This window comes from Anastrepha ludens, chromosome 5 (genome assembly GCF_028408465.1).
Source record: "Anastrepha ludens isolate Willacy chromosome 5, idAnaLude1.1, whole genome shotgun sequence".
Lineage (NCBI taxonomy): Eukaryota > Metazoa > Arthropoda > Insecta > Diptera > Tephritidae > Anastrepha > Anastrepha ludens.
In genome coordinates this window covers 106,405,410-106,419,903 of record NC_071501.1, presented here as the reverse complement: position 1 = coordinate 106,419,903, position 14,494 = coordinate 106,405,410, and the positions used below count along the sequence as shown (strand labels likewise).

Below are 14,494 nucleotides of genomic sequence, written 5' to 3'. Positions count from 1 at the left end.
ACGCCGCTTAGCCGCACAGCTGCAGTTGTTTGTCGCTTAGCAATAAGAACTTTTTTCCCTAACCACTTCCACTCCACGCCAACTTTGACTTTAATGCGCTCGTAAAAGCGGCGAAAGACAACTGTGCGCGCGCGTTAATATTCATGTTGGTGGCAAGTAGCGAGGTGAAATTTGCATTTAATTGCAGCTAAATGCTGCAAAAAAGTGGAAAAAATTGATAAAAGTGGAAAAATATTAAGAGAAGTAAATGTCAGCAATAAAAAAAGCTTTTCATTTACGTAAGCAAAAAAAACGTAAGCAACAAACAGAAAAAACAGCAAGTAAATGACATACACAAATAAATGCATTAGAATCAGCTGAGCGACGTAAGGCGTTGAAGAGAACCAGTATCTTAGTAAATGATTGTATTTTTGATCTTTGCCTCCTGGCAATTAAAACGAAATACATACAACGCATTTGTCGCCATCAGGTGAAGTGCTTAAAAGCTTAGACCGGCAAATGCGTCGGTCAGCGCGTCGTCATTACCTAAGCAAATATTAACTGTAATGTATTGAATGGCATTTACTCAGGCGTTGAGACTGCGGCGCTTTGAACTCCAGTCAAAAGAGCACACAAAGTGCTTAATTACAAGTTCGTTTTTGAAATAATTGTACTAGAAAGCAAGTTAAGCAGCTTCTCTTCTGCTTGATTGGCGAGTTTAACAAAGCGCGCCATTCGTCTCGCTCTCGTGCTAACCAACGACACACCAAGTGAAGCCCAGTCCATCTCCACCTGATCTTTCCAACGTAGAGGAGGCCTTCCCCTTTCTCTGCTATCACCAGCTGGTAACGCATCGAATACTTTCAGAGCCGCAGCGTTTGGATCCATTCGAACATAATGACTCAGCCAACGAAGCTGCTGGATCTTTATTCGCTATGTTATGTCTACGTCGTCGCGAACCTCATACCACTCATCGTTCCAGCGCCTGCGATACTCGACGTTGCTAACGTGTAAAAGTCCAAAAACCTTCCGCAGAATCTTTCTTCTCTCAACCACTTCAAGGGTCACCTCATCGGAAGTTGTGAACGACGACGGAGTCAAGCGTCGTGAAGGCAGTTTGGCGTGTTGGGTAAATGTTAATATTATTGGTTATGAAAACAGTGACTTGTGGACTGTTAGCAGCTTCTTGTAATACCACTAGATCCGCTTGAGTGACCCGGGAGAGGAGCTAACGGTTGTTGCTATCCAGTCTGCCCTCTAGCTTGGTTTCATCTTTGTAGAACCAACGAACTTGTTTCTTGGATCCTGGAATTCCTTGAGTACATTCCTCTCTACTAAGACTTTAAAGCGATACCTCTTGCTGAGAGTAGGCATTGAGACCCATTGTTCCCTGGAGCTCGACAGGGGTTGTTTATCAAAAATGATGGAGTAACCACTATGATTTGTTTTCCAGCTTTTTACTGTTTCTAGAATTAGCGTAACACCTGCGATAGGTTATTTTCCCATAGTGACTATGGCACTAGAACCAGGACCATTTCCTCAATGCGCAGTTTGCGCAGAGCTCCACAGATGCAGTTTTAATGAAGATCTCTGTACTTTCTTCAGCAAGAAAAAAAATTGAATTAAAAAAAAAAAATTGAATTTCGAATTTTTTTTTACTACTTTGCTCATTTTGCACGTATCACTGCTTAAAAGCAAACTACGCATTTTCCATATAAATTCTTAAAACGGAACAGCCATAAAAAATCTCCGTTTTGCAGTGAAGCATTTTAACGCATTGAAACGCTTCAAATGCATATCCTGTAAAATTTTCACAGTCCCAGCACACTGAATAGCATGCTAAATGTGCACTTAAGTATGTAGGCAAGTGCATAAGTACATACCTACATATATACATATGTACAAACATATCTGCCAAAGTATTTATTCGTATGTATGTAAAATATTCACATAAGCAAGCACCGTTTCTTGCATTTCGCTGCGATGGTATTCCAATGATTGTGAAACGAAAATCTCCACATGTATGAGAGGAAGGCAAAAAGTGGAAGAAAGAGAGCAGGAAGAAGAACAGCTTATTTTTATTGTGAGTTTGTGCTCTGACAGATCATTGCACTCTTCCTGCCTACTGCCTGTTTTGCAGATTTTTTATTGTTTTTTTATTTTTTGTTTTTAGGTAAATTTAATTTTGTTATTTTTCGTTAGCCCTGCTTGCTCCAGCAATTCGTCATGCCTTTCATTTTCAGTGCAAAGTCTGCATTTCTGCTATTGGCCGTCGTTTCATTACTTTCTGTCACAGTTCTTAAGGCGCTGCATATTGAAGATTTTATTTTGTTGTTTTTAAGAGAATCATTTTGTTATTGTTGCTTGCCTTTTGTCACACCAGCTAAAGGCGCGCCTTGAGTCTCTTCTGCACATACACACATTCATGCACTTGAAAGTGTTGTCGTCGGTCGGTGTCGGTTGCAGCTGATGGTGTCATTCAAAGGCAGCTGGAATTCTTCTCAGTTGACATGACTTGTTCGCGTACAATTGCACACACACACATGCAAACGCTGTTACATGTATTTAGAAGTGCACATTTCTAGTGTGTCAATTCGAAAAATTCGTCTACCCAATATACGAGTGCTTGCAAAAACAATTACAACGCGACGGCCGGCGCAGCGTAGAAAATCATTTTAAGTATTAAGACAAAAGGAAGGTGAAAGGCAGCATTTTAAGGCGAAAAACATGTCTTTTCAGTTATTTTTTGAAAGCAATGGCTTTTTCTATGATCTCTTGCGCATGTGTTTTGAATGTGTGTGGAAGAGAGCATTATTTAAAATGGAGTTGCTGATTTTAAAATTAATGTTGTTGAATAATAAAAACGGTTTAGATAAGTGATGGCAAATGCATAGGATACATAAATATTTCATATCGGAAATAACGCTGCCTTTCACTATTTTTGTAACAATGTTTTAAAAAGGAAAAAATTTTACCGGTAAAAATAAGGATAGAAAATTAATTTTTTTCATGAACTTTTTTATCTCTTCTTTTTTGTATTCGAACAAATTTCCGCCATAAAATGGCAGTGAATTTTATAATTTGTAATTTTTTCACAAATTTGCTTTAATAAATTTGTATTGCCTTTATTGTAACAATTTAAAAAATGTAACAGCTAAAAATAAGGATAGAAAATTAATTTTTTCTATGAACTTTTTTTATTTTTTTTTTATTCGAACAAATTTCCGCTAAAAAATGGCAGTAAAAATTTTAGTTTATAATTTTTCCACAAATTTTCTTTAATAAATTTGTATTGCCTTTATTATGACAATTTGAAATTGAATACAAATGATATGCAAATGTATGCACAAATATTTATATTTTCTTATTTGTACTTGTCATTATTCTTTCACAAATTTTAAGCTCTACAGAGCTGAATAAAAATATAACATAATTTTTGTCAAGGCCTTTCTATGGAATTTTCTTCCAATGCAAAAGCAGATCTAAATATACTTGAAATTCTTCAAAGAAAATGATTAATTTCTTAGTGTCTGGTCTAGCATTCTTTCTTTCGCCTGTCAACGCTCATTTTTCAATAACTAAGAAAAAAACACAAAATCTATTTAACAACAAGCAATTAAAGTTCTAATTGCGTTTTCTACATTTTCCTGCACTACACTGCCCTACTTGCAAGAGTCCCTTTACTAATTTTCACTTCATTAATTTGTAAGTAAACGAGAAAACTAAAATTAAAAGCACAAAATTTGTTTCGAAACTGAAATTCATTTAAAAATAACAATTCCGTTGAAATTTGTTGACGATTAATCAAAATAAAGACCCATCAACTTGATAAACAGCACCAAGAAAAATAACACAAAAACAAACAACAAAAACAATATGAACAATCGGAGAAAACAGACAACCACATAAAAAAAAAATAAAAAAAAAATATTGAAATAAGATGCAAACAAAAAAAAAGAACAAAAACAATTTCCAGCAACAGCTACAAAAATAGCAGGAGCCAAGAAAAGGCAAAAGTTTTCAGCGAAACAACACCTTTTTGGAGGAGAATTTAGAATGGCTTGAAAATGTTTTATATGTAGAAGAATAAGAGGAAATGGAATATAGAAATTTATGTGGCAGCGGTGCAGCATGCAGCACGAGCGCAACGCACTTCGAAATGACGTAAACTGAATGAGGCAACTTTAAACGCATCCAGGCAAACAGAATCGCTACAAAAACAACAGAGAAGTAACATTTGCTGCAATGAGATGCATAGCAATATCTTCCCTCTTATCGTTTTTGTTGCTGTTATAGCAATTTCTTTCCTCCATTCGAATGCGGCATGAGCGCAAATTATTAGGTAAGCAGGCGTGCATACTTCCATATAGTTATAATATATATATATATATGTGTGTGTGTATACAGATACGTTGAAATATCGGGCTGCTCATATGGATTTTTATTGTAAATTAGAACGGAGGAGAACAATTAAGCCCTTTCAATAACTATTTGAGATTAAATATGTAAAAGTTCTATGTTTGGAAATCGCTCTAAATTTGTATTTAAAATTAAATGTATGCGGTAACCCTTTTTACAAATGAAAAAGGTTTTCGATACTTTCGAATCTCTTCATCTCAAGCTTTGAATTTATATCCACGAATCCTATAAGGAAAATAAAAAAAAATATTTAAAAAATAATTTTTATAAATTTTTATCTTAATTCATTTTTATTTTATTTTTTTATTTTTATTATAATATAAAAAAATTTATTTTATTTTTTATAAATTTTTATTCAATTTTTTTTAATTACATGAGTTTTTTTTTCACTTAAAAAAAATTATTTTTTAACTTTTTTTAAATTCTTTTTTTGACTTTTTTTATTTTTTTATTTTTGTTTTGAATTTTAAAAAAATTTTTTTTATATTTTTTTATTTGTTTATTTTTTATTTTAATTTGTTTTTAATTATTATACAAAAAAAATTTATTTATTTTTCATAAATTTTTATTCAATTTTTTTAATTAATAATAAATTTTTTTAAATTTTTTTTTAATTCTTTTCCAATTTTTTTTTTATTTTTTGAAATTTTTTTTTTTTTAAATTTTTTTTTAAATTTGTTTTTAATTATAATTTAAAATTTTTTTTTACTTTTCATAAGTTTTTATTAAATTTTTTTAATTAATTGTTTTTCAATTTTTTTTTTAATTTTTTGTTAACTAATTTTTCTTTAAATTTTTTTAAAGTTTTTTTGTTTGTGTTTTAATTAAAAAAATGTGTTGAATTTTTTCTTTTTTTTTTTTTTTTTAATTTTTTTGTATTTATTTTTTTATTTTTATTTAGTTTTTTTTTTTAATTTTTGCTTACATTTCGTACCAATGGAAATAATGAGAAGTTCCACATAAAAAAAATAAAATACGTTTTCTTCGAAGTTTAAAATATTTAAAATTTTCTTATTTAAAATGAGTGGCAACCAAGATATAAAAAAAATCAAAACAAATATTTTCAAATCTAACCAAACTTAAAATATTAATTTCTTTGTTTAAAATGAGTGGCAACCAACATAAAGAATACACACAGTGAAGAGAATGCAGGAGGTATGGACAACATCAGGCCATTCAGCGATTCTCAGCGATTTGAAGTACTCAGCTCATTTACTGACTTAACAAGGGATGTAACGGCAGTTTGTTTTCAAAGGGGGCGACAATTAACTAACCTCACTTTACAGAATTTGTTTATATTCCATTTGTCTACCTCCGCCTGTCAAAGTCGCTATGGCGTATAAGCCAAGCTGGCATACAATTTTGCTTCGGTAGGCAAACCCTGTAATTCATCGTCCTTGTAGAATACAAGATTAAGCAAAAAGAAGCACAATTAGCATAGTTTTTTTTTTGCGTGAATGGGGCAAAGGTCAAAATAAAGGATGTCCATCACTCAAAATTATTTTCTTGTTTTTATTTAGTAAAAAAGTTAAGAAAAAACCAGATTGGATGTTTAATTTTGCGCCACTTTATATTAGATAAATGGGTGTCGTATTTTTTTGGCCATAGCAGAAATTTAGGGGATCGCATGAAAAAAATAGTTTTTGGGGTATCCTAATGATTACTTTTCGTTTCGTTTCCGTTCAGGTAATATATTTTTGATGTTAAAGAAAATGTCGATATTGTCGAAAATGTGGATAAAATCTCCAATATAATAGAAGTTGACGGGTATTTTAGTAGGCGTAGCATCGCCCAGGGCCTAAAGATGGACCATAAAACAGTTTTAAAGAATAATGGATTATGCAAGAATAATGGATTTCTTTTCCCCCAAACTAATATGAAATAAACCACATTAAAATATAGATGAAAAATATTAAAATAAACAAAAAATTTATTAAAAAAAAAAGTATTTTTCTTAACTTTAGTAGGAAACTGTGAAGCCGATGAGCTAGCTAGGAAAGGTACTGTTCTACAACTGCTCAGTGACAAAAATACCATAGGAATGCCTATGGCCACGAGTAAACTAATAATGAAGAACAAAATTATCCAAGAGGCCAATAGGTCATGGGAATATGAAGGAAGATACATGAGTAACAGCTAGGCTGCTGTGGCCGCAAATAAACAAGAAAAGGACAAAGGAATTGCTTAGCCTCTCAAGAGAAGATATCTCGAAGGTCGTGGCTTATGTCACCGGTCATTCGCTATTTGGCAGGCGTTCCTTGAGGAGTATTCTCCCATGATTATTGTAGAAGTTGTAGAGATGAGGAAGAGGAAGAAACAGTTGAGCACTTTATTTGCAATTGTTCAGCCTTAGCTAAAATCAGAGCAGGTTATTTAGGTAAACACTTTTTCAGTTCTCTTACAGAACTGTCTGGCATGGGGATTAGACCAATCCTGCGCTTCACAAGAGCCTCAAAATGGTTTCATGAAAATAATAATAATAAACAAGGTTCACGTGTCGCACAGTGATATCACAACGGACCCGTAAGGTCTAAGTGAGTTGGTCATACGAACCGACTACCACCATAACCTAACCTAACCACCTAACTTTAATACATGGAAAACGAATAAAGTTGAAAACAAATTAGATTTAATTTCTTTTTCTGCTTTGTCATTAAATTTGGTATAAAAATAAATGCATTCTAACCTTATGTTCCTTTATAAGACTACCACCGTGTGAATACGCTCTAAATGAGCCCACTGAAAGTGATCGTATCACCACAGACCACAATTATCGGTTTTCGATGTTATTGCCTCATTTAATGAACTGTTATCGGCAAACGCTGTATATGCATTTCGTGGGTAGAACTCATTATATTTTCGATTACAATCTAACCATTCAACGAATTTGTTCAGCAAGCGAATGTTTTTGATAATCTTAAAAATTGCATTAAAATCAACAATACATCAAAGACGTCAAAACGTGTTGCATTATAAAAAAATACATATGCACATATCTACTATATATAGCAGTAAATACTACTGAAATAATAAAAAAAAATTGTTTATTGAAAAAAAAAATAAAAAATACCAAACACGCCAATAAACTGAAAACAGTCCAAAACGAGTAATGAGCACTAAATTGAAATCGACAAGTACAATAAAGGTAAAAGCAAGCATTCAATTGAAATATGAAAATTACCACCTCTCATCCTCCATCCGTCATAGGCAACCAGTGCTGAAAGCGACCAACTCTGCAAGCCGTCTCCGAGCGCTTTCAAATCGCCTTAGCCGCGTGTTTAATGCAGACATATGCACATTCATAAGTACATAACTATCGATAATGTTGTTATAATGCGATGTCGGTATTGGCCCGCACTTCAAATATTGTAACAACAACGGCAACAACAGCAACACAAAAACATCGTGATGTCTAACATTGCTGCACAACACTGGCGACAGCTGGCCGCTTGACTGTCAATCTGTCAGGCAATTACTTGATTCATTCATTTGAACATTTTGCCAAGCGACGATTGAATTTAAGCTAAGCTTCAGCTTCATTTTAATTGCAAACACATTGCGCATGAACAAGAAAAACAAAAACACACAAAAAGCAAATTACGAATTAATCCACAACAAAAACAAAGCAATTACAAAGAAAATAAAGGAAAAGCAACGACAAGAAATAAACCGAAATCGTTAAACAGCAACTCATCAAATCAAACAAAATGTTAGTGACTGGCACACTTCACATAAGCGTTTAATTGCCGGCAAGCGCTGAAGCCCGAATTGGTCATTGAAACCGGGCACTTGATGGACAGTAGCTGGCATTTTTTGTCAAAACAATATTTATGTGCAATTGTTTGTATTTTAATGTTAATACATTTGTTTGTGTGATTATGATTATGATCATGATCCAGTGGACCACACGCGGATTAAATCTTGAACGATTGCAAAAAATTCGATATGCGCGCAGTTTTGACAACGAAGTGCAGACAGGAGTATTTTCAACTGAGCGAGTGCACTTTTTCTTCATCTCGGGAACAATAAAATTAGCTAGAAATGGAATGCAGTAATGCCAATATATTTACAAGAGTGCACTGGTAATATTGCAACCGCCTGCCTTTGCTGAGTGATTTTGTGTGTGACTGCCATTTATATTAGTTGGTCGCGGGCAAATTATAGAAAAATATATATATTTTTTTCTAGTAGCGGTGCCCTCTCGGCACATAACAGGTGAACCTGCAAATGTATCTCTGCCAAGAACGAATTGTTATAAAAAAAAATCAACATCAAGAGCAGCATAAAGCCCCACACCGCGAATTTGAAGTGAATCTAGCCAAATCACTAGCAACAAATACATGATAAGTGCCACTTGTACTATATATCGTGGATCCCATCCATGTACGGGGGACTAACAAAAGTTCGGTAAGTTGATGGGATTTTTTAATTATTTTTTTTATTATTTTTTGTTTTTTAAGTTTTTTTAATTTTGTTTTTTTTTTAATTATCCTTTTTTTGTTTTTTATTTTTGGGTTTTTAATCGTTTTTTTATTTTTTTATTATTTTTTTTAATTATTTTTTTTATTAATTTTTTTTTAAATTATTTTCTTTTTAATTATTATTATTTTTTAATTATCTTTTTTTAGTTATTGTTTTTTTTAATTCTTTTTTTTATACATTTTTTTTAATTTTTTTTTTTAAATTTTTTTTTTTTTAATTATTTTTTATTTATTTATTTTTTTTTAATTTTTTTTTTAATTAATTCTTTTTTTTTAATTATTATTTTTTTATTATTTTTTTTTTTAATTCTTTTTTTTTTTTTAATTGTAAAATGCCGTTCATTTTGTTACAGTCTTCGATGTTTCATTTAAAATTTCAGAAAAATCAGTTGGAATGCAGACGCAAAAACTAAAAATAAATGATGCAATGACATCAATGCCATGCCATCACGCAGCAGGAAATTCGTTACTCAATACTTTACGGCTTTCGACGTCAACTCAAGCCTGTTGAAATTTTCAATCAGTTCCATACTGCATGTAAAACGAACACTCCATTTCTTAAGACTATTTGTAAGTGGTATCAAAGATTCCAGATTGGGCATTTTTCTGTGGAGGACGAGCCACAAGAGGGATGGCCAAAATCGTCGATCCACGAGATAAATTTTGCCATGGTGAAGCGAAAAGTTGACGGAGGCCCACGAATGACATAGGAAATATGTATGGGCTTGAATGCTATGGCAGTATCGCGAATATTGCATAAGGATCTGCAATACACAAAGAAATCTGTTCGATGGGTTCTACAAATTTTGAATGAGAGACCAAAAGTAGTTAGCATAAGTTTTGCTGGCTCTGGCCATACTTTTTCGTCTTTGAACGTGAATTTAACATACATATTTCTATTATAGGTAACGACTTGAGCTTCCAGGTAGCTTCCTAAAATTTAATTTTTTATCGATTTATAGATATAACCTTTTGGAACATTATTAAAAAAGGTCAGACCCTGGTGTCCTACCCAAGCAAACAGCAGTTTATGGTATGGAGCACGAAAGGAGTAAATCCACTTGTGAAAGACAGGCAGCAAAAGTCAGCAACAAAAGTGATGATCTCAATTTACTTCACCAGAGAAAAAAATGGCTGTTCCATTCGATTTTTCTCAGACAATAACTGTTAAATGGTGTACTGGGAACTGCTTACCAAGAGTGTTCAAAAATTTATTTGAGAATAGGAAAAACGTGAAACTGCGCTGCTACTACTTACACTGCGGTAATGCGCCTGGTCACATTTCCGCTTTTTGGCATTAAAGAAATTAGTGTATCGCCATATTCTCCGCATCTGGCGCCGTGTGATATCTGATTATTTCCAAAAATAAAAAAAATAAAAAATTCAAAGAAAGGTTGCAGATTTTCTCCATGTGACCAGTATACGATTTTATTTTTGCCTGAGAAAAACCTTTCCTGTTTGATTTTTGTTTGGGAACTTTTTTCTGGGAACAAACAATCGTTGGTACGCCGCTATATGGGTCGACGTTGACAATTCGATCTATTCGAATTTATTGATAACTACGCTCTCTATGCAACACATGTGAAACGTATGTTGTTTCCCTCAAATAACTTCTGTCAAAGCAGCAGAAACGAGGAATGTTGAACAATTCCTCTCCTCGTCACTGTCCCGCTCTTGCAGGAACGCAATATCGCCGTCTAAACTCTTTCTTTAGATGTCGGCAGACTAGGAATCGGCAGCCATCTACAGAATTTGCACTTTTATTCGAGAGACGAAGTGGTTTCCCCATTTTGAGAATTAGAGGGGAAGTTTGCGTACAAACTGGTGGTATCACAACGGGCCGCACTCTACACTTTTGTGGAGAGTGGCAGCCACCGAAACCTCACCTAACTTACTCTCCTCAGAAGTAACTCTTAGATTATACATTTCAAGTTATTATCCCATTCAAATCTTAGAGGATTACTCTTATAAAAATAAAACAAAAAATTGGATGCATGATATGTTGCAGATTCGAGCGATATTTTTATGTATTGGGTACGTGCATATATTTTTTAAATTTTATTGAATTTTTTTCTTTTACGTATAATTTTTTTTTTTTTTTGCAGCTACATTTGTATAAAATCTGTATTTTCTTGCAATAATTTCCACATATTTCCTTCCACCAACAGGTCAATGGCCTTGTTATATAAATAGTAAACACATCCATAAAATATTTTTTATTTCACAAAAAATATGCGAAATTCGCACAAGAGCGGAAGAGCGCCAACGAATAGGTAAATGTATTTGAAGTGTTTCGCAGAAAAAGAATTAAAAATAATATTTAGCAGAAAAATAGCAGGAAAGACAAAAACACTGATTAAAGCATAAAAATTCGCGCACAATCGAAATTTGAGTTTACGTGTTTTTTTTCTCTCTCTCCCTTTATCTTTTATTTAGCTGTCTTTTTTATTTCTCTACAATTAATTATGCGTATTTTGGCGCGCAGTAATTACTGATTAAGCATTAATAATGACGACAAATTATATGACTTTACTTACATACTTGCAATAATAACATAATCGAAGGTGAAAACACAACACAGGCAGACAGAAATCGTTGACATATTAGCTACCGACGGCCGGACTGACTGGACGGGGCTGGTTGCCAGCTTAGCAATTTGCTACTGGCGAAGTGGGGAAAAAAAATTAAACAAAAAAACACAAAAGCCCGTGTGAAGTAAGAGGAGCGAGGTGTGCTGGGGAAAAAGTTGTTGAGTAAACTCGCAGCGGCGGAAGGCAACTCTCAGCAAGACAACTTAGTACAAGTAAATAAAAACTTATTAAAATTTGCAAAGCGTGCAAAATGAGCAAAACGTTTTGAAAATATATTATTACATGGGGGGTGAACGATGACGTTGACTTGTGTAGAGAATTTGATTTATGGGCGGATGCTTGAGGAAATATAAAATAACAAAACAGTACTTGCATATTTTATATGGTCATAATTGAAAAGGTAAAAATATAAGAAAAAAAAAGTAAAAAAAAAAAAATAAAATGGGAAAAATAAATAAATAAATAAAATAAAATAAAATAAAATAAAATAAAAAACAAAATAAAATAAAATAAAATGACAAGAAAAAACAAATAAAATGATTAAAATTTAAACCAAAACTAAACCAAATATAATAGAATAATATATTTAAAAATTACAAAAAATAAAATTAAATAAATTAAAATAAAATGAAAAAAAAATTAAAAAAATAAATAAAATAAATAAAAAAAATTGAAAAAATAAAATGAATAAAATTTAAACCAAAACTAAATCAAATATAATAGAATAATATACAATATTTAAAAATTACAAAAAATAAAATTAAATTAAATAAATAAAATGACAGAAAAATGAAAAAAAATAAATAAAATGGAAAAAAATAAAATGAATAAAATTTAAACCAAAATTAAAATCAAATAAAATAGAATAGAATAATATATTTAAAAATAACAAAAAAAGTATATAAGATAATAGAATATAAAATAAAACAAAAAATATATAAAATGTAAAAAAAAATTAAATAAAAAAATATGAAAGAGAATTAAAATAAACGATAATAGAATAATATAATATTAATAAAAATAAATAAGTATATAGAAACAGAATAACATAAAATAAAGCAAAAAATATATAAACTGTAAAATAAATTAAAAAAAATAGTTTGAAAGTTCTTATGTTAAAATAATGAAGCAAATTAAATTTAATAAAATGTAGAGAATATTGCAAAACTAAAGACCAGTCACTTCCCACGACAGTCGGTTCTACGTAACCGGAACGACCCCGATTTATATCCGGCCAAGGAATGTCACTACAGCAGCATTCCTCGTATATGCACGAGGAATGTTTATGCTGCTACAACAACAACAACAACCAGACACTTTTTGGCAATTTTTTTTGTTTCTTATCTAATTTTAAAAATTTTTTTTTATGAAAATAAAATTCACTCTATTACAACTACCATATAAATGCAAATTTGTATTTGCTCTATACTGCAGATCTACCTGTTTCAAATACAAGTAAGATAGCCACTTTTGCTGATGACACGTGTATCTTAGCCTATGGAAATAACGCAAATGAATCAACTAGAAAGTTACAGGCATCGATAGACGAAGTTGTCGCATGGACTGAAAACTGGAGAATCAAACTAAATGAAAGCAAGTCTGTTCACGTAGACTTTACAAACAAGAAAATAGCCTATAACCCAGTGAAAATATCATCTGCTACTGTTCCATATAGTAATACAGCAAAATACTTGGGTATGACTTTGGATGCAAAGCTCAAATGGAAAGAACATGTCAAAATTAAAGCAACTGAAATCAACTTAAAAATTAAAAAAATGAAATGGTTAATTGGCAGAAAGTCTACATTGTCAATACAGAATAAATTATTAATATACAACCAAGTAGTTAAGCCGATATGGACATACGGCATTCAATTATGGGGATGTACCACTAAATCAAACATTGAAGCTGTACAACGCCTGCAGAATAAGATTCTCAGAGACATGGTCAACGCACCTTGGTATGTGCGAAATCACGACCTGCACAAGGATCTGTCGGTGAAAAAAGTCGCTGATATAATCCAAATTCTTGCAAGTAACCATGAAACCAGGCTGAAAGAGCACATAAACCCGGAGGCCGCAGAGCTTACCAAAACAGTCTGCACAAGAAGACTTCGAAGAACTAAGCCACGAGATTTAGTCGCCAACGCTGTATAATTGTTTGTAAAATATTTATAATTGTTTTTAAATTTCAATGTTAAGGATAGAATAATGTTACTTGTTAGCTTATGCTAGGCGTAATACCATGAAATGTATACAAATTTTATAACGTTTCAATAAAAAAAAAAAAAAACAAAAAAAAAAAAAAAAAAAACTCAATTACAACTACCATATAAATGCAAATTAAAAACTTTGTGTCAACTAAAAACATATTTGCAAAATTTTCAAAGAAATTTTAAACTTCTCAATCAAATTTTGGGCAGTTTTATAGCGAATTGAATTTTGGTTTAATCAAGCACCATTTTCAAGTGGATTAAAAATTGCATTGATTTTTCATTTTTGCTGCGGGCCCTACGCATTTTCTGTTCACATGGAAAAAAATTTTACGAAAACTTGTTGCTTTATTTTTTAATTTAATTGAGGTTTTTTTCATGGAATTTTCCGAAGGAACTCAAGTGAGGCAGAAAAAGTGACTAAGAAGATTTTTTTCCCAGTAATCAAAAACAGTTAAGTACCCAAATCGCTTAAGTTCCTCGAAACATATTAATTTTTGAATGAAACAGATTTTACTGCACTCTTCAATAAAAAATAGTCAAGGGAGTACTACTACACTTAGCAAACTAGTTATGCAATTGGGCAATTGGCGATCTTATCGACCAGCCAAGTAACACCAGCTGATTTTACAGGGTGATTCATCTAGTGTTTGTAATTTAATTCGGAATCAAGAATACTTTTCAATGAATTTTTAATGGGGAAAAGAGAGCCTTGCCATGAAGCATCCAATAAAAGTTCATTCAGATTCTTTACGTTCATACTATTCAAAGTGGTATCGGTAAGTCAGCTGATTTTTTTTTTTTTTTTGTCG

The 14,494-nt window shown here is 32.0% G+C and overlaps 1 protein-coding gene across 2 annotated transcripts in view; it reads right to left on the bottom strand.

Moving 5' to 3' along the window:
- LOC128862952 (bone morphogenetic protein receptor type-1B) overlaps positions 1 to 11,496 on the bottom strand; it is a 95,447-nt gene extending 83,951 nt beyond the window's left edge. Inside the window, exon 1 of one of the 2 annotated variants that reach the window (XM_054101802.1) lies at positions 11,421 to 11,496. In XM_054101802.1, coding sequence (XP_053957777.1) covers positions 11,421 to 11,481 — 61 coding nt within the window. In that variant the 5' untranslated portion in view covers positions 11,482 to 11,496. Of the gene's footprint in view, positions 1 to 11,416 lie in introns of both variants that reach the window. The other variant, XM_054101804.1, reaches the window with a different exon arrangement.
- Between the last annotated feature and the right edge of the window lie 2,998 nt (positions 11,497 to 14,494).